Consider the following 22,883-nt stretch of genomic DNA (forward strand, 5'->3'; position numbering starts at 1 on the left):
CACGGGTCGCGGCTGCAGCAGCAGCGGCAGCAGGAAGCCGTGGACTCAGCTGTTTTCCCACGGCCAGGAGTGAGAGTCGGGAGGGGAAGGGGGGTGGTTCGGTTCCTAGTTAGAACCGCTGACAGGACTTCGCCCGTTGGTACACGGCCAGCGCTCGACCATACGGTCCATGGAGCACGCGTGGATGCTGTGCGCGGCCGATGGGAACTTGAACACAATCCTGGACTTTGCCACCGAGGACCCGTACCTCCTGACACGGAGAGACTTTATCAGCGGCTTCTCGGTTCTGCACTGGTTGGCCAAACGGGGCCAAGACGAGGACCTCGTCAAAGTTCTGCGGTTCGCGCATACGGCGGGCGTGCCCGTTGACGTGAATGCGCGAGGGAGCGGCGGCTTGACGCCGCTGCACGTTGCCTCCATGCACGGACATCACATGGTCATAAAGCATTTGGTGGGAGCGTTCGGAGCAGACGTGGAGCAGATGGACTACAATGGGAAGAGGGCATGGCAGTACCTCAGCGGGGACGCTCCTCAGGAGTTGAAGGAGCTGCTTGGATCGGAGGACGAGCACGCGGCAGGGGGCAAACAAACTGTCAGCCCTGGTGACGTCACTTTCTCTGAAGAGGTGCAGCCTGGACCTGCAGAGGAAATTGGGTTCACAGGCCGCAGGTCCAGCAGCTGGAGATTTGGGTCTCTAAGGAAGTTCATGCCTTCAGTGTCGTTTATTGGAAACAAAACGTAATTTTTAACGTCCGACCTGTTCGAAACTGTTATTGACTATTAACCAAATACGTATGAATACATTCAGGACACTAATTGTTTTCAGGTTCCCACATTTGGTGTAAGATTCACTGTCAGGTTAAAGAGAATTAGCTCATTCCTCCAGCAACTTAAGAAGGATACAGGTTTGTTCTGATCCATTATCTAGAGAGACAAAACATGACATGAAGTCCAGGAAAAAAATATATGGCTCACTAAGTGTTAAATGTTACCTCTATTTAAGCCGAGTCAGCGCTTTTACATGGGTTGGATCGTGAAAACCTGTAACCAAACTTGAAACATTTCCAGCAGCTTAGAGCTCATGTCAAACATTACAGTGTGCAGATTTCAGGATTTTATGACTCTATCCAAAAAACACTTTGTAGAAAAAAAAAATTACAGGTACATTTGTATGTGGATTTTTAACATTTGACTCAACAGAGATGAATGACCAGCTCTATTTCAACATGAATGAAAGTCAACTATTTATCAGGAACTGCTAAAACAACTGCTTTAAACTAAACTTGTAATTTCAATAACTATAATAAAGCTCGTCATTTCTGTTTTGTATCCCTGGGAGTAAACAAACATCCTTTGACTTTTACCCTCCTAGTTTTTCTTCCTTCAACTTTAAACCCGTTTTAACAACTTTCCCTGTGACTTTTACCCTCCTAGTTTTTCTTCCTTAAACGTTTTAACAACAATTTTCCCTGTAGGCTGAGTCACTTCTTTCTGACCACAGGTATTTTTCCTTTCCGCTTCAGTAAGAGACTGGGGGTAAAGAAAAGACTGGTCAGATGTTAGTTTCCTTACAGATCTTTTTATTATCAAACACGAGATAATTCAGCTCCATCCTTGCACCTCAAGGTCACAATGAACAGCTGGACTTGGACCAGGTCTTGCAGACACCAAGGTGTGGGAGATCCAAATAGCCTCAGGTTTACAGACCCAGCTTGGTTCTCCTCCAGTGTCTCCTCTTGGAATTGTACCTGAAATGAGACACAAGCCAAAATGATGTTTATGGTAGAGTCAAATTTCTCTCTTTTATTTTGGACTTTGACCCCAGTGTTGTGTGAAAACAAACTTACTCTGCACTCATTATCCACATTCCTTATTATCATAAAAGGCTACAATGCAGTGGCAGTAGTGAAGTTACTCACAAATTTCACACAAAACAATAATAGCACATATGTTCTGTGAAAGCTTAGAGTATAAACTAAATTGACGTGTTGTTACTATTATTCGGTGAGCAAAACAGAATGTTCAGCTGCAAGAGCTTCATCATCACTATAGGAGTCAAGATAGAAAATACTCTTGCAGCAGCAATATCTTCTCAGCAGGTTTAATGACAGCACTTGACTGAAAACAAGTGCTGCAATTGCAGACCTGCTTTACATAACATGCAATACCTGCCCAAACACATTGTGGCTCTACTTAATGTATTCAGCCGAGTAATGTAGTCCATGAGGAATGTGCACTTAAAGAAATAAAACTCATTCTGGGCATCCAACAGCTCAATACATATCTTTAAAAGTGCAATTAAACACTAAGTAATATTTAATCGACAATTTTGGTGCACCCATTGATGCTGCCCTGTTAACTTGGGCAGACTGCGTTAGATATCCAATACATATCCAGTTTAGTGTTTGAATGTTAAAACAGTTTGCCGTAAGTACCAACATAATCTGCCGTGTGGACGTATTTCAGTATATCTGAGAAACACCCACAGATATCAATTTGCAAAACGTGCAATGCTGAAATTTCAATATGGGTTGAAAAGTACAGTCTGTCAGCACACATTTCACTTAGATCTATCTACCTATCTCGTATCCCCTGGATCACAGCAGCAAGAAACATTAAGAATGAATATCATAACAATGGCTGACCTCAATACAACTGGACAAAACACTGTCTATATAATTTGCCCTCAAATAAACTATAACCACCCAGCAAGGGCTTAATGAGTATTTTAAAAACTTTCGTGTGAATTATTCATCATTGTGACAGCACACCACTGCACACACAAAAAAATGCTTTTTTAATTATTTTTTAAAAATCCATCACCAAAGTGAACAGTAGGCACCTTTAAGCACCAAGGGGGCAGTGTGTGGGGAGGGTCCTATGCTCAGTGCACCTCTGTTGTAACTTAGCAGCTGGTGGACTCGAACCTGAAACCTTCCGGTTTCAAAAGTCCTTAACCACCAAGCCACCACTGCCCCAAAAAAGTGGTACAGGATGCTCTGATGCTGAGTTCTCAGATGCCAGCGTATGCTTACTTCTGAATTACGACTACTTTAAATGTTTCTGGTGGTGATACAAGTAGAAAACTCACCTGATCTTGTTACCAGTCTTCATTCTGATCCACTGAGGAATTGGCCTGTTCTGTTTCTGCTTTTTAGCGAGGAATCGCTTGATCCTGAACGTCTTGTGTGACGACTAAGACAAAAACAAGAGCTTTTTTTTAAAACGGAGAATTCACCGGTTCAGGTTCGAATGCTTTGAACGTTCAATCATATTATAGACACTGTTCAATATTGAAAATAACTGCAAGGCAAGAACAAATGACCAATAAACGCAATAAAAGGCCATGGGCTAAATGCAGCATGGAATAAAAAAAAGGACTGTTAGTTGTCTCTCCTACTTTAAGTTTAGTTTTTCGTTTAGTGAGGTTGTATCACAATTAATAAGAGAATAAACATTTGAATAAAAATGTCTGATACATGCACGCATCCGAAAAATAACATTGTAAACCATTTATTAGAGCTTCAACATGACAGATAACGCATTAGCACCAGTTAAACCTGACCGGACATTAACAGCGATGCTAGCGGCAAATGCTAGCACCGCTAAATTACTTGTAGCCGCTTAAAAATGTTTTTACGGTCTCTATAAGAACTAATATTGAACCCTATAGCCCCTCTGAAACCATCGCTACACGAGTACAATATCACAGAATACTGAAACACTTGTATTGCAAAGATGTTTTAAGATTTCATATTTACCATTTTGTCCACAGTCCCTTTCCACACTATGGCGGCGGTAGAAGAGAAAGAAGGAAGTGACGTCGTTCTCTTTTATTGAACCAACGTCCTGCAAAATGTCTGTGCAGGCTAAGGACAACGACATCTACTGGATGTTTTTGTCCTAGTCATCCGCTTCAAATGCGATAGAAAAGACAATTTTGACTGAAATAAATTGTTATACTTTTTGCACTATAACTTAACTAATTTTCTCAGCCTGTTATTGGAACAATTGGTCTACATTTTTCCATAAGTAATTGATCATTTTGTAAATTGCCTTTTTGCCTTTCTTTTTTGTGAGCTCTATTGTGAAAACGTCTAATTCAAAACAACATTCTCGAACAGCTATCTGAAAAGCAATAGATTTGTGCAACCCTTAGACCATGTTTTTCTGTAATAACTGTAGTCAACAAAAAAATAAATAAAGATGAGTTGGGGGGGAAAGACGTTTAATGGCGAAAATAATGTAACAAACAAAATCTCAACATCATTTTTGAGCTACAGTAAGTCTGAGTGAAAAATGAAACATGATCGAGCTCTTTTTATAAAAAGGAATAGGAATTCTGTTATTTTCAGATTAGACTATACAAAAAGAAACCCTCCACTGTTGTTGTTTTAATGTAGGCACAGGTGTCTCGCATCAGAGTCGGAGCATGGCTTTATCTCCTCAAACAACGTGTGAATCCATTTAAATTGAAAAGAGAAAAGGAAATCATGCCGAAAACTACATTTTTGGCATAAAAAAAACCCAAAAAACTATGTGCACTACCTCACACACCAGTACCAGGAACCAGGAACTATGCAGAGTGCCGCTAAAGGAACCAGGACTTCCTCTAATTTTACTTGAGAAACATTTTAGATTGATAGTGTATCATACACAAAACAATAACTTTTTTTTTTTATTTTGTCTTATCTTCCCTGGTCTTTCACTACATTATTAACACACAAGGATCCTGTGAACAAGAAATAATTAATTTTAAGAAAATATATTATAGTCCTTGTATTTCCTGGTGGCAGAAATGTGGCCGAGGGATACGACATGTGGTGTTTAAAGAGTCAACACTTTGAAATAAGGAGTAAAATTATGTCCATTGATGTTTGTGTTTCACTTGCTATGGCCTACAGCCAAACTTCTAAGGATACCATGACCTCTTCTAATAAATAAGAGACAGTGAAGGTCAATTTCAGGCACTTGGAGGCTCCGGCATCACATCAGCCTGTTACGTGTTCTGTAGCTACAGCAGTTGTTGCTCTCATCTGAGGCGTCGCTCCACCGCTCTGAGCCTTTCGGGATATTTCTCTTTACCTTTTAATAAACTCAATACAATCCATAACAAACAACGCCTCAGACGACTCCTTTGTCAGACACTTTTTTCATCTCAGCGTCCGGTTTGCTTTTGGAAGCATTGTTGTCACCGCTGCCTCCTCCTCCTCCTCCTTCACCAGCTCCTCGTCCTCCTCCCCTTCCTCCTGCACCTGCTTCTCCTCCTCCTCGATTGCGGCTCCTGGCCCCAGGCTGGTACAGCTGAATAGCAGGTCGGTCCTGGTACACAAACAAAAACAGTCTCAGGGTTACAAAAAAAAAAAAAGGATGCTTTTATACAGAAGACTTAGAATTTAGCAGCTAATATTTTGTAAAGGAAAGGAAAAATGTATAAAATAAAAAAAACAAACAGTAGATTTAGCAGCTCTTACTTTGTTTCTCAGTCGTTCTCTTTTGCTTCCCTCCTCTTTCCTGTTGTCACTGACAAACTTTTCCCCGGGAGTGGAATCTTCGCCATTTCTTCTCTCCATTATCACGTGCTTCTTCTCCTTCTTGACGTCTTCCTCCCTCTTTCTGCACGAGTTCTCTCCGTCTTGACGTTCTCGCCGTCTTCGCCGCTCTTCATCCTGTCGCCGGAGTCGCTCCTTCTCCTTCAGCCGCCGTTCCTTCTCTCTTTCCCGATCCTTATCTCGTTCTGCATTGCGCTCTCTGAACTCTTTTCTCCCGTCGTCGTCGGTTCTGTGGATTGATCACATGTACTGATGAGGCACAAGTCCTTCATATAAAAAAAAGAGACTAAAAAAAGTGTTAAAAAAAGGCGGGATATCATGTATTAAATGATATGGTCCCTTGATTTTTTTCTGTAAAAATCTTCTGAAATCACTCAAAAGTTCAGGAAATTACTGACAACAACAGATCGAAGAGTCACTAAAAAGATAACACATAGAAAAAAAAAATGAAATGAAAAAACAAATTGCAAACAACCGTACCAAAATTACTCAAAGATTTTAAAATAAACACTAAAACAATGGAGAATAACTGCTGAAAAAACAAACAGACAAAATTAAAATAAACACTAAAACAATGGAGAACAATTGCTGAAAAAACAAACTTGCTAAAACAATAGTATGAGTACACAAATACTGCTTTCAAAGAGTATACAATACAAACAAATATGGCGAACATGGGTTTAAACTAATAGAGTGGACTCACTTCCTCGCTCTCTCCTCCTTATTTTCCCCACTCTGTCGTCTCTTATGATCCAAACCTCCTGAACACCTCTCCTCTTTATTGTGCTTCTCGGTTTTCTTCACCTTTTCCTTCGGTTTCTCAGGATCGGTATCGTCAGCTCTGTCTGTTTTCTTTAGCAACTGAAGAAAGAAAAATAACATTACGTTACCCTCAATTCTGTAAACGTTAAAAAGAAATGTAACCTCATCCCAAATCACCTTTATTTTTGGTTCTTCCTTTGCTTGCTCTTTGTCCTTCTCTAGGGGTTTATCCAGCCTCTTCATCTTCTCCGCCTCCTTTCGCTTTCTCCTCTCCTCATCCCTCCACTTCCGTCGCTCCTCATCTCGGAGACGCTTTCGCTCGAGCTCTCTCCTTCGGCGTTCTTCTTTCTTTTCCTCTCTGATTCTCTGAATGGGCGTTACACAAAAAAACATCCGTCAGAAAAAAACATTACGGAGACATAAAAAAAACCCAAAACATTTTATTAACAATCACCTGTTTGTTTTTCAGGAAGTCTAGTAGAGGAGTGGTTTTCTTCGCTGGAAGACACATTGTTCATGTTAGTATTTATTTATTTATTCAATTACATTGATTCAAGTAAACTGAGCACTTACCAACAAGTTCTTTTGATCTCGCTTCGATCTCCTCCAGCAGGGTCTCAGGTGTTGAGGACAACTTTTCTTCATCACCGTTATAATATTCCAGGAACTTCTTGTAATCAGGATCTGAAAATGGGTAGAGTTCATGATATCTAGAGTTGTCTACAATGCCCAATATCTAAATCTGGACGTAAAAAAATATTTTTAAAATATGCGTGTTTAAAGCGTCACAAAGAGGATATGTTCGAAAGAATACGTTTGAGAACAGATTGAGAAGACGGAATTGTTGGAAATAATCTGACAGATTTAAATGAATTATTTAATGTTGGAGCAATTATCATCGTTCTTCGAAACAGCATAAAATATGATAACAGATCAGATTACCTTCAGTGATAGTTCCACACTTTGCATCCTTTTTCTTACTTCTCTTTTTGGCTGTTTTCTGAAATGGCGCAAACTCTACAACGGCAGGAAATTCCTGACCTGTTTCATACCAAAAACAAAAACAAACAAGAATCACCTAATAATGTCGGTTAAAATTCAGTGAAATTTTAGTAATCGTTCTTTTACTTTACCTCTGTTGTCAATGAAAACATATCCGTCAAAGCGATCTCTGAAGAGAACAATGTCCTCTGGATTTTTGAAGTTGATGTAAGCCCTTGCAAACAAGTGGGGGTAAAGACTGGGAGAAAAAAGTAAATAAAATAATAAATAAATATATGCCATATTTTCATATTTTCGACGTAATTAACAACGACATCCAACGTTAAAAAGGTCAAATTGCAGAGAAGACAGTTGACGAAAGATTTTAGGGGGTTCTGGTGATGAACCCCAGGAGACAATTTGCCGTAACAGGAATTTGACAATAATCACATCTGGACACTCGTTAAAAGTTTGGACTACTATTAAGTCTGACCTGGTGTCGTTGGAGAAAAACTCAATGTAGTCCAGATCTGGCAGAGGTTGCAGCTGCTCCTCCAGCTCCTCCTTTGTCAGACTTGGAGGCAATCGCCTGATTACGATCTGTTTTGAAAAAAATATTGAGGGTTGACAGTTGAGTTTTATGTCTAAGCTTGTAGAACTTCCTGATTAGTCAAAAATTGAGAGTTTGACCGACATAAGGCTCGACATAACAAAAGAAAAAAATCCAAACTCAGTCATTTATAAACAACAAACAAAAAACCCGACAAACTCATTATTATTAAAAATGTTATATCGTATATAGAAATCGTTACATTAACTGTTTTCCAGAGCTAAAGCTAGCACTGTTAGCGATTTCACCTTTGTCATGGCTTCTTTCTTTTCTTTACACTTTTCCATCTTTTCTCCATCTTCACCCTTTATTTCCACCCTCTTGTCTTTCGGTCGAGTATTTTCTTTGTCTTCTTTCATGTCTACAAAAGTACTTTTAGAAAAAAAAATGTCACCACGTTCAGTTGTTTTTCTTTAAAGCTGCGTATACAGCATATCCACCAACTTCCTGTCTAAACTGGAGCTGCACTTCCGTTATACTTCATTGCTAATAAAAGTTGTTTCTGGTCATTGTGGTTGTTCTTTTTAAGTTGTAAACATAGCTTTGGGATACGTTCTTGTGCTGCGTGGTATGTTTTTTAAATCAACGTTTGAATTATTGTGGCTACCTGACGGTTTATTTTGAAAGTGCCCTTACAGGAAGTGTTTGTCTTTATTTGCGGAAGGGAAAATCAAAGGTCATCTGGAAAGGCGACGTTTATTTAGCTCCTTAGCTAAATAAATACAACCGTTTGCCCAAATTGCTCGCGCTCGATTGACAGTAAATCTGGTATACAATGTGGTATGAGATTCTCCCCTGCCTTGGCCTCGTATATGGATGTCTTACGTTACCAGGACACGCCACTAGGCTAATCCATTGGTTCACTTACGATGGAAAGGTGAGAGGAGCTAGCCAGCTAACAGACTAACGCAGATGCAACTATTTTATCACCCTTTAAATCCTGTGATTATTATTTTCAAATGTTAATATAAAAATAAAAATAAATATATTAAATAAAGACAACAAAACAAATGCAAGTTTTCTTTTTCCTACAGTACCGTTGTAGGAAGTATCATTACTAGTTACATCTTTTACTTTACAGTCAACATGAAATTTTAGCTAGTTAATTTTTTATTTTTGCCAATTGAAGAGTAATTTTTTTTTTTTTTTTTTTGCCAATTGAAGAGTAACTTGAAAATGACAAAGTGTTTTAACAGATTAATGCTTTTACTAGTATATCGCTTAGATAGAAAATCTGTGCTTTGTGTTTCCTGCAGGAAAAAAGAAACCTTCGGAGGAAGTGGCTGTGGTACCTGATGGATAGAGACACGCGAGTGTCAAAAACAGGCATTTATTATGAGGCAAAGGTGAGGGGTGAAATCCACAATAAAAAATATTTGAGGCTTACAGTTAATGTGTTTGTGATTAAAAAGCAATTTTAGAGAATTAAAATACATTGTTATTGGATTTGTTTTTGTTTTTTCTCTACAGGGTCTGGAGAACATCCACTGAGGACAAGCAAAATTAAAGACATGTTAATAAAAAATATACCTATCAATCACTTCTTTGTTTTGTTCTGTTGTTTGGTTTTTAACATAGAAATATAACATAAGCGGTTGGAACAAAGAATCAGTGAGAAGTTAGTAAAATGAGGGCAAGTCAAAAAGTTAACAAAACTAGATAACTAGTGCCACTTTTTAAAGATCACCAGACTGTTGGACATTTTTTTAATCCTAACTCTTCAGTTTTATCAGAGATGGTCGAGTCGAGAAACCTTTGTCTCCTGTGACAAAAAAAAACCAAAACCAGCAAAAACAGAACTTACAATGCGTTTTATTGAAAACCAATCAATTGCAACATTCTGTAAGTCACACAAACTGAATTCATGAATTAAAACAAATCAATACATAAAATCCCCAAACTCAACACAGATTTTAAATAACCCACTAATACACACACACTACACCCATCAAATGTAGTTTGTTGCCGACCTGGGTTCATTTGAAGCGGTTTTAAGGTCTTTGTTTTCCACTAAAGAGAGCTCTCACTTACCGGACACATTTTAAATGCCAAATATTTGAGGGTTTTAGTCTCTTTCATACAGTATCATTATTATATAGTATTATACAGTTATGACCCTGACGTTGCCACTGAATAAAAGTAAAACATTAAAAACAACAGCATGTGGTTTGTGTTCATTAGGAAAAAAAAAAAAAGACCGAAATTTAGGGGGAAAGATGATGAAATTATACAGTGAATTAATTTGGAGACTTCATATTTATAAACAAAAAATACAATAAATGAACTGCCGGATGATTTTTATTATTTTTTTTGGACGTTTTGGTTTTACAGTTTCCTCCTCAAAAACATGTACATTAGGGATTAAGTAGGCTGTATCGCTAAGAAAGTAGATATAACTTATCTACTTTCAGGTGATATTCTCTGTCTATAAACCTAATAGTGACCGTTCCCCAAACCAACATCTGAATTGCAGACAATAAGTATGTGATAAAAAAAACCAAAAAAAACCAAAAAATAAAAACCAATTTGCACAGTTTTATTTGTCCTCCTTTCCTTTGGTTTTCCTGTATACCATGTCTCTGAAGCCCGACAGGATCTTGCTCTCTCTCTTCCTTCTCTCCTCCTGGTTGAAGGAGGCCAACGCTCTCTTTTCGTCCGCGCTGTAGATCTGGTTCTCTTTTCTCAGACGCACGGCCTCCATGCGACGGTGTCTACACAAGAGGGAAAAAGTCGGATTTAAATTTATGAAATCGTAGACGCTGCTCTACAGCCAGTAGCTGAACTGAATTGACCTGACTTAAATAGTAAAATTTTATTGAATAAACAGGAGAGAAAAGGTTAATTCTACAGAGGTTAAAGAAAGCTTCATACCTGCTACCGCTCATTACGTAACCAGACTTCTCAAAGTTTGCAATCTCATCGCTGGTGAGACCGATCTCTCCTCTTCTCGGAATTCTTTTTCCAGCTTTGACGTACTCAGCCATGGCAGCACCTTCACCTGGCAGCAAAGCGTGACCAAAACTGGAAGACAAAGGGGGCAAAAGTTAACAGACATTTAAAAAAAAAAAAAAAAAAAAAAAAGAAAGTCGGACAGTGTTTATACTCCAGACCCTAAATGATAGAAGAGAAACCTTGCCATAGGCAATGAGAGTCCCTGTCACTACTGAAGTGGCTGTTCAGTCTCTGGACATAGTTCAGTGCTTCCCCTGGGGACAGAAGTGTTTTGACGCCCCTCCTCCCCGCTCCTACCCACACCCCTGCGAATTGTAATACTATTGAGAACCTGATAACATGTATAGTCCTATCTGTACAAACCACTGTATGAGTTGCTGCCACCTAGTGACTGGAGGCTTGTGTTCATTCAAGCATTATAGCAGTGGTCCACTTATGTCCAATTACATGCCATATTCCACTGGAAGCCTCTCATGTCCCCTCTGGCACCTCACCATGCCCCTCTAAGTAAGATCCTGGAAACCTTTGTGAATCTTTGTGAAACTTTTCAATGTTAACACTGGTTGTGTGACATGATGTAAATTTAAAGGGACCAAAACTCACTCCAGAGGCTTGTCGTCCTGGGACATGGAGGTTAGAGGAGCTTCAGGTCCGACTATGTCGTCATCCACACCATTTTTTTCCACCCACGTAACTCCGCCAGCATTTTCCTCTTCCTCAGATTCTTCACTGCTAAAGTCGCTCGACTCTTTACGACTCTTCTTCGCCTTCTTCTTCTTGGACTTTTTTGACCTGTTGGAAAAAATGTACAACGTCAAACTGGTCCAATTCAAACTTGTTGTGTCACTGAGGCGGAAACACTACCAAATTGAACAAACTTTTTGCTCTTGCTTTTCTTCTTCTTTTTCTTTATTTCCTCATCTGAAATTTAGAAATATAACAAATTAGTTCATGAATTTCATTAAAAGCACAGGGACAGGCTTTACGATAAACGAATCATACCATCCGTGTCAGATTCCAAATCACTGTCCTCGGAGTGCTTCTTGTTTTTCTTTTTCTTTGATTTCTTCTTCTTCTTCTTTTTCTTCTTCTTCTTTTCTTCTATAATAGAAAAATATTCCTTTATAATTTCAAACAATCACCAAGACTGTTCTGGTAAAACTGAACTGTGTGTGGGTCGAACCTTCTGAGCTGGACTCTGAGCTGCTGTTTTTCTCCTCTTCAACTGGAGTGAACTCATCAGAGCTGGTTGAAAAAGTTTCAATAACATATAAACCTGCTTTAAAACCACATCCGAGGCTTATCACAAAATAACAAAGCTTCCTACTTACTCTGGTTCTTTTACTCTCGGTGAATATCCCCAAACTTCAGGACAACCCAACTCACCAATCCGCTCCCGTTCATTGAGACGCCTGGCAAACAGATGGACAGATGCAACTTTCAAATATTTGAAAACATGCTTTATTTTACCATTTATATTGGTAACAATGGGATACACAGAATAACCAATGAGGTAACCATGGCAATTAATTCATCATTTCATGTATATAGTCGTGGAGTCAAACTCCAAGGTAAATTATTTGGGAATCCAATTCCAAACACGGAAACTCTCTAATGTGTTTCGAGTCGACAGGCACTTGCTGAATTAAAATATTTTCATTAGGAAACTTTTTAGATGTTTCGAGTCGACAGGCACTTGCTGAACTAAAATATTTTCATTAGGAAACTTAGTCTTACCTTGCCATGAAAGCTTCCTGTCTCTGCCTCTGAGCGTCGTCCCGCTGCTGATCATAGTAATAATCATCTTTGAAGCCGTGTTTCCCGGCTCCCTCTCTGTGTTCGGGCCAATTGTTGTAGCTGCTGTTTGTGTTGTTACTGTAGTTTCGACGATCTCTATCCCGCGATCGAGACCGTGATCGCGACCTGCTGCGTCGAGGGCTTCCGATGCGGAACCGTCGGATGTTCTTTGCCTCTCGGAATCGACGCTCTCGCTCCTCGTGTTCTTTCTCCCGGTTTCGAGGTTTCGGGAGTTTGGGTCCAAAGCTATCAGGGGAAAGACTTCGGTCACCACTGTCGCTGCGATGTCTGCTACGGGAGCGAGTGCGAGGTCTACGGTGCCGAGGACTCTGACGCCCGCCGCCGTCAGAGCTGGACCTATCCGACAGAGGCATCAGTACCGATTCGAACGTTTAACTTCGACTTCAGGAATAGAATCTCGACCTTTAAACTTTGTGAAGACAATTTACACACGGCATCAACAAACTGCACTGACGATATTTATTTAATCAACATACGCAACAAAGCTGGGTCCGTCTTCAAATTTCGACCGGGTTTTCACCACCTCGTACACTTAGTTCCGCTAGGAAGCCAGGAAGCAAAGTGTCCGTCCCCAAATACTGCCCGACTATGCACTTTGTAATACATAATTTGTAAGATAATAGTTAAGCGGTTTTATTCTTGTTAAAATTTGTATGATTGTTTTTCATCTAAAAGAGAAATCACTGGGGTATTTTTAAAAAATAATATATTACAAAATAAAATGAAAATTCAATCACAAATAGTCATGTTATTTGAGTCACTGTAGCTTTTAGTTTTAGACAAATAGTACATAAAATTCAGCCATTTTGTGATTATCCAATGAAATAATACACATTTTTGTAATTGTGTAATTCCATACATCCTGGCAAGTCTGTTGTTTAATAGTGTTTAAAAAAACGTCCTTTTCAACTTCACAAATTGACAGTTACCCGTGACACCCTCCATCCATTCCAACCTGCATGCACCGAGTTCTTGTGCACTGTCCATTATTCTACATAGGTGAACCTTTAGGTACTGAAACTCACCACTACCACCACACCTCAGAGTTCTATCTTTCAACTAGTATAAATGTCATTTGTCGCACGTTTGCACGACTTGTTAACGCTACGTTACAGCGCCCCTCTATGGTCAATTTCTGAGCAGCACCATAAGGTACTGTAATAGCTTTTATCCGCTTTCTGACAGCTAGCCTTTGTTTTTAGCCTCGAACCCAGACAGCACCTGCGGAAAGCATCTGGACTTTCAGTCCTTATTGAACACACCAAGGTTGCAGGTAACATTTACATTATTTGCTAATAATATAACGTGACAGTAGTACATTAAGTCTTACTATTAACATCTAAAACAGGCCGCGTTTCTTTCTTTTATAAAAGAGGAAGTTAGCGTTAGCGACTGCTAGGTGCTAACAACTGATATAGACCGGTGACCGGTGTATATAAACCACAAAAGCTACACAAACATTTATGATTAAAAAATGTAGTCTTGGTTAAAATGCAATTCCGGTAAAATACACAAACATTTATGATTAAAAAATGTGGTCTTGGTTAAAATGCAATTCCGGTTAAAAAAACTGTTTAATCAACCGTAACGTTAGTGCTTTTGTTCATCCTGTTCTTTTCCCATAGTTACATTTACATTTATGCATTTAGCAGACGCTTTGACAGTAGTGACTTACAGAGAAGGATTAACATTATCAAGTATGTTGTTCGTCTACAAATATTGTTAAAATGCTCACTTTGCACATGAAGTACACAAGGAATAATCATTAAAACGGCAGCTTCGGGGAAAAATAACCGTAGGTCTTATAATAAAAGAGTCTTCACATTAGAGCAGCTAATCATTTTTTTTCTTTTTTTGGTCTACCTATGCAGACATGCCGAGTCTGAAGCTGATCTCGGCCACTGACACACAGTACTCAGCTACTGTGCTGAAGTCCATGAACGATCAGAGGACCAATGGATTATTCTGTGACGTCACCATCATCATCCGTGACAAGAAATTCAGAGCTCACAAAACCATCCTGTCTGCCTCCAGCTCCTACTTCCATCAGCTTTTTCGTGTCGCTGGACAGGTCATCGAGTTAAATTTCATCCGAGCAGAAATATTTGAGCAGATTCTCAACTACATGTACAGCTCAAAAATTGTACGTGTGCGCTCTGACATGATGGAGGAGCTCATTAATGCTGGACAGATCCTGGGAGTCAAGTTTATTGCTAACCTGGCAACACCCTTGTCACAAGTCAAAGGACTTGGTGGATTGTCAAAAGAAGAAACAGAAAACAAAAGTGACGTCTCAGTGGAGGTGATGCCAATAATCACGGATACCTTCTCCATATCAGCCGAGGAGTTTAATCAGTCAAGCAGACCCGTAGAAAATACCGAGGAGTCAGACAATGATGTCATGTTTGTCTCACAGACAGGTCCTCAGGTGGTTAGGAAAAAGCCCAAATCCAAGGACATCACTAATTCGAAGGTGGCAGATGCGGAAAAAGCTTCCCAGGACCCAAAAGTACAGTTAAATGACACAGTTCCAGTTGAATGTGACAATCTTAAACCCTGTTTACCCGAGAGCAGCGTGGACACTAGTAACTTGTTACCCTCTACTAAAGTTTTATCAGATACCCATTCCGCATCACTAGCCAGGTCCAGCAGTGTCACACCGGAATCTCCAAGTGTCTCTCAGTCATCAGAAAACAATGGTATGGCAGTAGTCCACCAAAAACATGTCTCTACTTCACCCGGGACAGGAGATGTCAAAATAAGACTTTTAGATGTTTCTGAAAACGCGGCAGATGCTGAAAAGAACTCGATTTCAGCAGTTACAACAAAGAAGACGGTGACCCTGAACATGGGCACGGAGATCGATTTGATTTCCTCGGGATGTAAGGTCTACGCCAACATTGGAGAGAACACTTACGACATTGTCTCGGAGAGGGATGATCCAGGTGAAGGCGGATCTAAAGTTGGTAAAGCAAAGAGATCACAGCTTATGAAAAACCCAGACGAAACGCTTCCGTCGCCGTTGTCGAGTCCAAACAAGAAAAGTAAGACGGACCCGGAGGATCACTACAAGCTGGTCATGGACGGGAAGACCTTCTTTGTCTGCTCCATCTGCCAACGCCCTTACGTCTCTCTGCCTAGTCTGCGGCGCCACTTCAATATCCACTCGTGGAAACGCAAGTATCCATGTCGCCACTGTGACAAAGTGTTTGCTCTGGCCGAGTACCGAACCAAACATGAAATCCTGCACACAGGAGAGAGACGCTACCAGTGCCTTCTTTGCAATGAGATGTTCATCAACTACCAGCTGCTGTCCAATCACTGCAAGGCGGTTCACAACCAGGATCCCAGTGGCAGGAAGCAGAAGGATGACAAAGACCTCCTGTACCAACTGCTGCCCTGTAAGACAGTGCCCAGGAAGACGTACTCCTGGGAAGAAAACAGAAATCATGGTGTTTCCATGATTTCGGAGGACGGCAGCGTTCAACACGTCATCACCACCACGGCAGACTTCGACTGTTCAGTCCGTCCCGGGCTGGTGGAATGGGACAAACTCTTTTCTGAGCCCGACACTCAGACGAGCACGTCTGATGGACGTGCCTCTGCGGACATGCCTCCAGAGGGCAATAATGAGTTTGACTTTGTTATTCCAGACACCTATTGAGCTACAGCTGTTGAGATTCCGTTGGCTGTTATTTAATTTAAAGAAATGGACCATGTTGTTAAAAAGTTAATGTGTGGAACATTAACTTTTTAACAAAAGAGTTTCAGGGATGTTTTCAATCATTTTCCGAACTAGATCTAAATTATAGGTTTCTTCTCTGATTGGGGAACTGCAGGAGTTCTTCAAATGATTTGAAATGTTCAAATCTCCATTTGCATGTCGGTTCCAAAGCAGGATTCTCCTAAGCTTTTTAGTTAAGTTTTTTTTAATAAGTAATACATCATCAAGTCAGATATAATTTTGAATTGCTAACAGTTTAGTGCTCAGTACGCTCAGTCGTTTTCAAAACTATAATTTATTCAAAGTTTGTGGTCCAACTTGACAATAATAACGTAAAGACTAAGCACCTCGGCCGAGGAACTAGAACATTGATGGCGCCTTTGGTTTTGTTGGTAGACTAACTGAATGTTTGCCAGAGAGTTCTGCGGAAGCCTGGATTCACTGCTTGTTTAACGTTTGACTTCTCTCTTCAAAGTAGCGTTACTTTTTAGGGAGAATAGGAAAAAAATTTCAAGAGCAACAGCTTTCCAATTTTTCCAGTTTGTTTGTTCATTTACTACAGGTTATACATTTTGCATACCAACGTGAGGTCCAAGTGAGGCATCTATTAATGGATGCTGTTCAAATTACAATTATGTTTAAATTATTGTCCTACATATATGGAGTTAACTTATTAATGCGCTGTGCTAAAAATACTAAAAGAGTAGAATTCCTTCAGCTGTTGAATGAATCATATTTAATAGTAATCTAACGACGGACGAGGCAAGAATTAAATTATTTGATGAGGTACAATGCTGTTTCCTCATCACTCTTTCACTTTGGTCGGTATGACCTGAAACTTTCGCTTTATACTTTGGTCGGTATGACCTGAAACTTTCACTTTATTTATATTATTATCATTTGGGAACAGGAGTTGTTAGATCTTACATAGAATGTAAGTTCAAACTGAAAGGAATACAGTATTTTTTCAGCGTCTATTTAAAATCCCTGAAGAGAAGTTGCAAAGTCCATGTATCCTCTGAGTAAATCCAAAGGATTTAGTTTTTTTTTTTTTTAGAATCGGACTGATTATTTCAGTTCCCAAACAGAACTCCACATTCTGAGCTGAAATGTTTCATTTTTTCCGGGTTGTATATCTTATCAACTTCCACATACGCAGGAGTAATGTGACCGGAATGGTTATGGTTTTTGAAATTTTTATGTTTTTTTTTTTTTTTTTTTTTTAATCTAGTTAGAAGAAGTAGCTGAGACTACCATAGGATTCTGGGATACCTTCACTAAACATGCTCAGATGCTCTGTCTTTTAAGGCTAGGTGTTTTTATTGTACAGTTATTGATAACTTAACTTCAGTTTCAGAGTACTTATTAGGTATGAAAAAAAAAAAAAAAATCTAACTGAGTGTTTTCTCAGTTAATCAAATAAAATATCCTTTATTTTCTGTTCATTCAAACGTCACCCCAGTTGTAAATAAATTGATTTTCTACAGCCTCTGTATAAACAGCTGTGTTTTCTTTTCTTTCTTCCTCGGCCCGTGGTAGAAAATGAACTGCTTTACAAAAGTTTTTTTTTTTTTACTGTAAAACGTAGACTAAGTGCGTATTTAATCAACAACTTATCTCGTTTTGTAAACCAACTTGTCCTTGTCCTAATGAGACTGATTCTGATTGTCCGTTTTTATTCCTCTAGAGCATTGTTTCCCAAAGACTGGGTCGCGACCCTCAGGTGGGTCGAAAAAAAGATTTTGTTTTTTGGGGTCGTCTTGCGTGATGTTTCCCAGGATTTTACGAATAAGGTCTATTGACTTTGCTCACAAAGGTTTGTGACTTTTAAAATAGGGGTACCCAGAATTTTTTTTTTTTTTTTGGGGAAACACGACACTAGAGAACAAAACTCAAACTCTGTCCGCAAAGGTCCTGTATCTCCTCCCTAAAATGATCCATAGTCCCTGAAACGTTCCCTTAGTCTTCGGAACGGATTTTGGTTTACGTAGTGCTTACCCAGTTTCTGATGTGTTCCTTCAGTTCCGGAAATGGTTCCGTCCCGGGAATTTGTCCCCGATCGCCTGAACCGTCCCAAGTCCCTGTAGTGATAGCACACTTACTTGGGTTGTCTATGGTTTCTTGGACTACAACTTGGACTCTTTGTAGGAAAACAGTTCCTTGTACTGTTTGGTAGTTTATGCTGAAACATTAACAGCCAGAGTGCTTTTAAAGGTTTAACGTTCTGACTTATCTGACCTCACTTCCCATCTTGCTTCTGACGACTTAATGATTTTTTTCCCCCCCCCAGATATTTCAGTCTTCAGCAAACACCGAAGTGACGGCAGGCTTTGAGCGAAGGATTTGAATAATGAGAGGAGAGACAAGAAGAGACATGAGAGCAGTGACTGAAGCTGACAGAGGAATTTTAATAGGGTTCACACTGTCAGTGAATCCAGCACTGACGCATATAACGCTCCATTATTAAGTCTTTAGTATCATTTCTGTGACTGAGTAAAGAAAAAAACCATTCTGTTTAACAGCAGAGATCCACACAAAGACACAAAAGTTCCTCCACTACAGCACGTACACAGAGCATTTCCTTAACGTCTACGGTCGAACGGCTTCATATCGGGAATAAAAGTTCTTCACACACCGATGAGAGGATGGCGTAGTTGGAAGTGATAATGTTATAAATATTTACATGCTTGCTTTTCTCTGGGATTAGCTCAAATTTTTCTGTCTTTGGCTAATTTAGCTTTTCTCTGGGATTAGCTCAAATTTTTTTGTCTGTCTTTGGCTAAGGTATTTCCTCAGTCTTTGTGTTCATTAACGACGACGAGCTAATTCTGCTAAGTGTCTATCTCTTATTTATCTTCCATGTAAGCATGCGTCCTACCAAGCTGACTCTCAATTACCGTTCCTCTTACTTCAGCTAAATATCGGCTCTTGCTTTCACTACGGTAGTTAGCAAGTAACGCGTTAGCGTTAGCCATTTATTTATCTTTTTTTGCTAAACGGCTTGATTCCAAAGCCAAAACTTAATTTTGCCGCATTTAGGGCGAACTGTTTTGTTTGTTTGTTTTTTTTAGTTCCTGGGAGAATTATAAAAAATCCACGGTACATAACTGTGGAAACAATGTTTCGTGTCAGTATTCACAAAACCATAAAATAAAAATTCAACTCTAGGATTGAACTGTGATCGAGATTCAGGACATACACAAATACATTTCTCACCTATGGTGTATGAGAAAGTCTGGTTCAGGTCCTGAAAAAAACAGGGATGTGTCGTCAGTACCAGCTGAGGGAGGACGTGTTCTTCAAGTGGAATCTGGAGGAGCAGGTCCAAGTTCTGCAGAATAGGAAGTCCAATAGCATTAAAGCAAATACAGAATTGTGAAAAAAAATTCTCATTTGAACTGGTTATCCCATCGCCTTCGTGTGGTTGACGACTGCGTCCAGATTGCGAACCATGCTCTAGAACACGGATCTTTTTTTTTTTTTTCCTCCCTGTTTCTAAAATCTTGCGATCGTTTCAAAGTCAGCTCCACTCGGAGGAAACAAACTTAAAGGTTCCGCACACACTTGACATGTGACAACTACTCGGAGAACCTCAGGAAGTTTCCTTATGGACTGTACGGCGGTGGTTTCTCATCGGGATGTTTGTGAGGAGGGGAGTAACGTGGAGGGACCAACGTAGGCCACAGGTGACTCGCTCCAGACTGGGAATCATCCGAGAGACCAGATGAGTCCGGGAATATGTAGGTACCCTGCAGGAATGAAATTAAAAAAAAAAGAACACCATGTTATTTTCAAATCCGTTCTTTTTTTTTCCCCAGAACACCATGTTATTTTCAAATCCGTTTTTTTCCACATGTGAAAGAACTAGTTTGTGTGATTGAAACCTGCAGGTCGTAGGCAGTGTATGGTGGCAGGCAGGGGGCGCTGTTGTAAAATGAGTGAACAGAAGTGGTAGGTGGAGCAGGTTCTGGAGGAGCAGCTGTGATGGCCTCGGGTTCAGATGAGCTCTCCGACACTGCCGACGGCGTCTGAAACCCAGCAGTTATCAAAATCACACATCCTGTCGGCCAGTGCGAAACACTGGGCATAATTCAAATATGTTTTCCTTCATCATACATCAACTATTAGCTTGTCAGGAACAATGCTGTGGTGAGTTTTTTTTTTGTTTTTGTTTGTTTGCTTTACTGTCTTCTGTGCTCTCTTTGTCCACCCAACTGGTCCAGCCGCGTAGAGGTGCTCGGGGGTTATCACGAGTACACCGACGTAAACAGCTGCCAGGACGTGGTCCATCTCTACCACCTGCTGTGGTCGGCCACCATTCTCAACATCGTGGCCCTCTTCCTGGGCATCATCACTGCTGCAGTGCTTGGAGGCTTCAAGGATATGGTACGATTTTACATTTATATGTATATATATGTGTATATATGTATATATGTGTGTTTATATATGTATATACCGTATGTGTATATTTGTGTTTATATATGTGTATATATGTATGTGTGTATGTATATATGTATATACGTATACTGTATATACATATACTATGTATGTATATACATATATACTATGTATATATATATATATATATATACATAGTATATATGTATATACATACATAGTATATGTATATACAGTATACGTATATACATATATACATACACACATACATATATACACATATATAAACACAAATATACACATACGGTATATACATATATAAACACACATATATACATATATACACATATATATACATATAAATGTAAAATCGTACCATATCCTTGAAGCCTCCAAGCACTGCAGCAGTGATGATGCCCAGGAAGAGGGCCACGATGTTGAGAATGGTGGCCGACCACAGCAGGTGGTAGAGATGGACCACGTCCTGGCAGCTGTTTACGTCGGTGTACTCGTGATAACCCCCGAGCACCTCTACGCGGCTGGACCAGTTGGGTGGACAAAGAGAGCACAGAAGACAGTAAAGCAAACAAACAAAAACAAAAAAAAAACTCACCACAGCATTGTTCCTGACAAGCATTGAGCCTTGCTACAGACTAGGAGCTTCTACGTATATGCATAAAACACAGTGAAGGTGACACACAGGTTTGGGAATCAAGGTGTCAAAAAAGCTTGGGATGAGTTGAGTTTAAATCTCAGAGGATAAGCAGATTATACAGTAGAGAGAAATGGCACCTAAAGTGCTGGTTGTATGAGAAACAAATTCAACAAAAAAAAAAAAATTTTTTTTTAAAAAATCAGGGTATGTAGAGAAATAGGATTCAGCCAAGATCTGTCTGTATTCGCAGCTAAATCTCACTGTCAGACAGAGTTATTCAACCATAGAGAACTGTCTCTTATGTTGTTACTTCTAAGTCAATGCCTTGCGACTCAAATGAAGATTGATCATGCGACACTTCGCTGACCCCACTGTGACACATTTCACTCTAGGAACCAGGATACTGACCAAATCAATTCATTATATATATATTTTTTACATTTCTTAAATTCTCACTCGCATACACCATATATATGTATATACATATATATGTTTATACATATATATACATATATATACACATATATATACACATATATATACATATATATATATATATATATACTATAGAGGAAAACACCGATTTAGTGCAGGTCTACTGCTGCCTCTTGTGGTCAGTTTGTGTCGCAGAATTCAATCTTACCTGTGATCTTAAACAATACAGTCACAATAAAATATATATATATATTTCAATTTCTGAACAAAGGCAGTAGTGGGTCAACAATTGCTGATTTATCAACACACACTTCCCATTGAAAATGTCTGTGTGACAGTGAGAAAATGACCAAAAAAAAGGAACGTCATAGATCGTTGTTTCCCAAAGACTGGGTCGCAACCCTGATGTGGGTCACAAATTTTTTTTTTTTGGGTCGTCTCGCATCATGTTTTCCAGGAGTTTACGAATAATGTCTTGGGTTGACTTGGGTCGCGACTTTTAAAATATGAGTCCCCGAAAAAATTTTTTTTTTTGGGAAACACGGTCGTAGATAATATATCTTTTACTTCAACACATGGTCCTTTCCCTCAAGCAGCATGACGACTGACTGCTGCCCATATAGGCTATACCCCTATTAGGACACATCCCATGGGTCACACCTCATACAACCACACTTTTGGAGATTAAAAAAAAACAAAAAAAAACATTATTAATGAGTTCAGGAGCACACTTGTGTGATGGGTGACATAGGAAATAATTAGAGGTCAGAGTGGATCAAGAATTGGTCTAGAGAAAAAGGACCTACTTCCAAACCATGGATGATTTCCTAAACTTTTTCAAAACATCTTTATTCTGAAGTCCCATAAGAGGCTGTTCTCTGAAACAAAGGTCAAAAGAAGAACAGAAACATTCTGGAATGCTGCAGTGCAGAAAGAAATCTCCCACACACACACACACAAACAGAGCAGAGCAGTACACAGGCACAGTCACAGAGT

General features: G+C 39.6%; 7 protein-coding genes and 1 non-coding gene across 15 annotated transcripts in view; 3 read left to right on the forward strand and 5 right to left on the reverse strand.

Moving 5' to 3' along the window:
- The first annotated feature begins 21 nt into the window (after window positions 1-21).
- sowahd (sosondowah ankyrin repeat domain family d) lies at window positions 22-1,142 on the forward strand. Its single transcript, XM_008326465.2, has one exon. It carries the CDS (start codon window positions 170-172, stop codon window positions 740-742), a length of 573 nt encoding a protein of 190 aa, XP_008324687.1. The 5' UTR covers window positions 22-169; the 3' UTR covers window positions 743-1,142.
- Window positions 1,143-1,559: 417 nt separating this feature from the next.
- rpl39 (ribosomal protein L39) lies at window positions 1,560-3,902 on the reverse strand. Its single transcript, XM_008326464.3, has 3 exons — window positions 3,762-3,902; window positions 3,092-3,195; window positions 1,560-1,748 (listed from the first exon to the last, which is right to left on the reverse strand). The coding sequence occupies exons 1-3, from the start codon at window positions 3,762-3,764 to the stop codon at window positions 1,700-1,702; spliced, it is 156 nt and encodes a 51-aa protein (XP_008324686.1). The 5' UTR covers window positions 3,765-3,902; the 3' UTR covers window positions 1,560-1,699.
- On the reverse strand, window positions 2,018-2,152 carry LOC112488254 (small nucleolar RNA SNORA69). Its single transcript, XR_003052110.1, has one exon. It is a non-coding gene; the product is annotated as a small nucleolar RNA SNORA69 (small nucleolar RNA).
- A 309-nt stretch (window positions 3,903-4,211) lies between the features above and the next one.
- upf3b (UPF3B regulator of nonsense mediated mRNA decay) lies at window positions 4,212-8,371 on the reverse strand. 2 transcript variants are annotated; one of them, XM_008326462.3, is made up of 10 exons: window positions 8,154-8,371; window positions 7,789-7,895; window positions 7,448-7,554; window positions 7,257-7,355; window positions 6,888-6,998; window positions 6,769-6,812; window positions 6,492-6,680; window positions 6,256-6,413; window positions 5,475-5,781; window positions 4,212-5,322 (listed from the first exon to the last, which is right to left on the reverse strand). In XM_008326462.3, exons 1-10 carry the CDS (start codon window positions 8,262-8,264, stop codon window positions 5,125-5,127), a joined length of 1,431 nt encoding a protein of 476 aa, XP_008324684.1. In that variant the 5' UTR covers window positions 8,265-8,371; the 3' UTR covers window positions 4,212-5,124. The 2 variants fall into 2 exon arrangements, with proteins under 2 accessions (XP_008324684.1, XP_008324683.1); XM_008326461.3 differs by having other exon boundaries at window positions 6,256-6,680; window positions 8,154-8,358.
- A 16-nt stretch (window positions 8,372-8,387) lies between these two features.
- Window positions 8,388-9,445, forward strand: ndufa1 (NADH:ubiquinone oxidoreductase subunit A1). The gene is made up of 3 exons (XM_008326463.1): window positions 8,388-8,782; window positions 9,162-9,251; window positions 9,376-9,445. Exons 1-3 carry the CDS (start codon window positions 8,681-8,683, stop codon window positions 9,394-9,396), a joined length of 213 nt encoding a protein of 70 aa, XP_008324685.1. The 5' UTR covers window positions 8,388-8,680; the 3' UTR covers window positions 9,397-9,445.
- A 742-nt stretch (window positions 9,446-10,187) lies between these two features.
- nkap (NFKB activating protein) lies at window positions 10,188-13,206 on the reverse strand. The gene is made up of 8 exons (XM_008326460.3): window positions 12,595-13,206; window positions 12,189-12,269; window positions 12,041-12,102; window positions 11,860-11,958; window positions 11,736-11,778; window positions 11,461-11,649; window positions 10,777-10,926; window positions 10,188-10,616 (listed from the first exon to the last, which is right to left on the reverse strand). The coding sequence occupies exons 1-8, from the start codon at window positions 13,026-13,028 to the stop codon at window positions 10,442-10,444; spliced, it is 1,233 nt and encodes a 410-aa protein (XP_008324682.1). The 5' UTR covers window positions 13,029-13,206; the 3' UTR covers window positions 10,188-10,441.
- A 370-nt stretch (window positions 13,207-13,576) lies between these two features.
- On the forward strand, window positions 13,577-16,369 carry zbtb33 (zinc finger and BTB domain containing 33). Its single transcript, XM_008326459.3, has 2 exons — window positions 13,577-13,948; window positions 14,547-16,369. The coding sequence occupies exon 2, from the start codon at window positions 14,549-14,551 to the stop codon at window positions 16,337-16,339; it is 1,791 nt and encodes a 596-aa protein (XP_008324681.1). The 5' UTR covers window positions 13,577-13,948; window positions 14,547-14,548; the 3' UTR covers window positions 16,340-16,369.
- Window positions 16,370-19,165: 2,796 nt separating this feature from the next.
- tmem255a (transmembrane protein 255A) overlaps window positions 19,166-22,883 on the reverse strand; it is a 31,699-nt gene continuing 27,981 nt past the window's right edge. For 4 of the 7 annotated variants that reach the window (XM_017039544.2, XM_025063336.1, XM_025063337.1 and 1 more), the window contains 4 exons: window positions 22,694-22,765; window positions 21,174-21,342; window positions 20,284-20,427; window positions 19,166-20,148 (listed from right to left, as the gene is read on the reverse strand). In XM_017039544.2, the coding sequence (XP_016895033.1) occupies window positions 20,005-20,148; window positions 20,284-20,427; window positions 21,174-21,342; window positions 22,694-22,765 (529 nt within the window). In that variant the 3' untranslated portion in view covers window positions 19,166-20,004. The remainder of the gene's footprint in view (window positions 20,149-20,283; window positions 20,428-21,173; window positions 21,343-22,693; window positions 22,766-22,883) is intronic. The other 3 variants (XM_008326456.3, XM_017039543.2, XM_008326458.3) reach the window with 3 other exon arrangements.

This window comes from Cynoglossus semilaevis, chromosome 15 (assembly GCF_000523025.1).
Source record: "Cynoglossus semilaevis isolate Cse_v1.0 chromosome 15, Cse_v1.0, whole genome shotgun sequence".
Taxonomy (NCBI): domain Eukaryota; kingdom Metazoa; phylum Chordata; class Actinopteri; order Pleuronectiformes; family Cynoglossidae; genus Cynoglossus; species Cynoglossus semilaevis.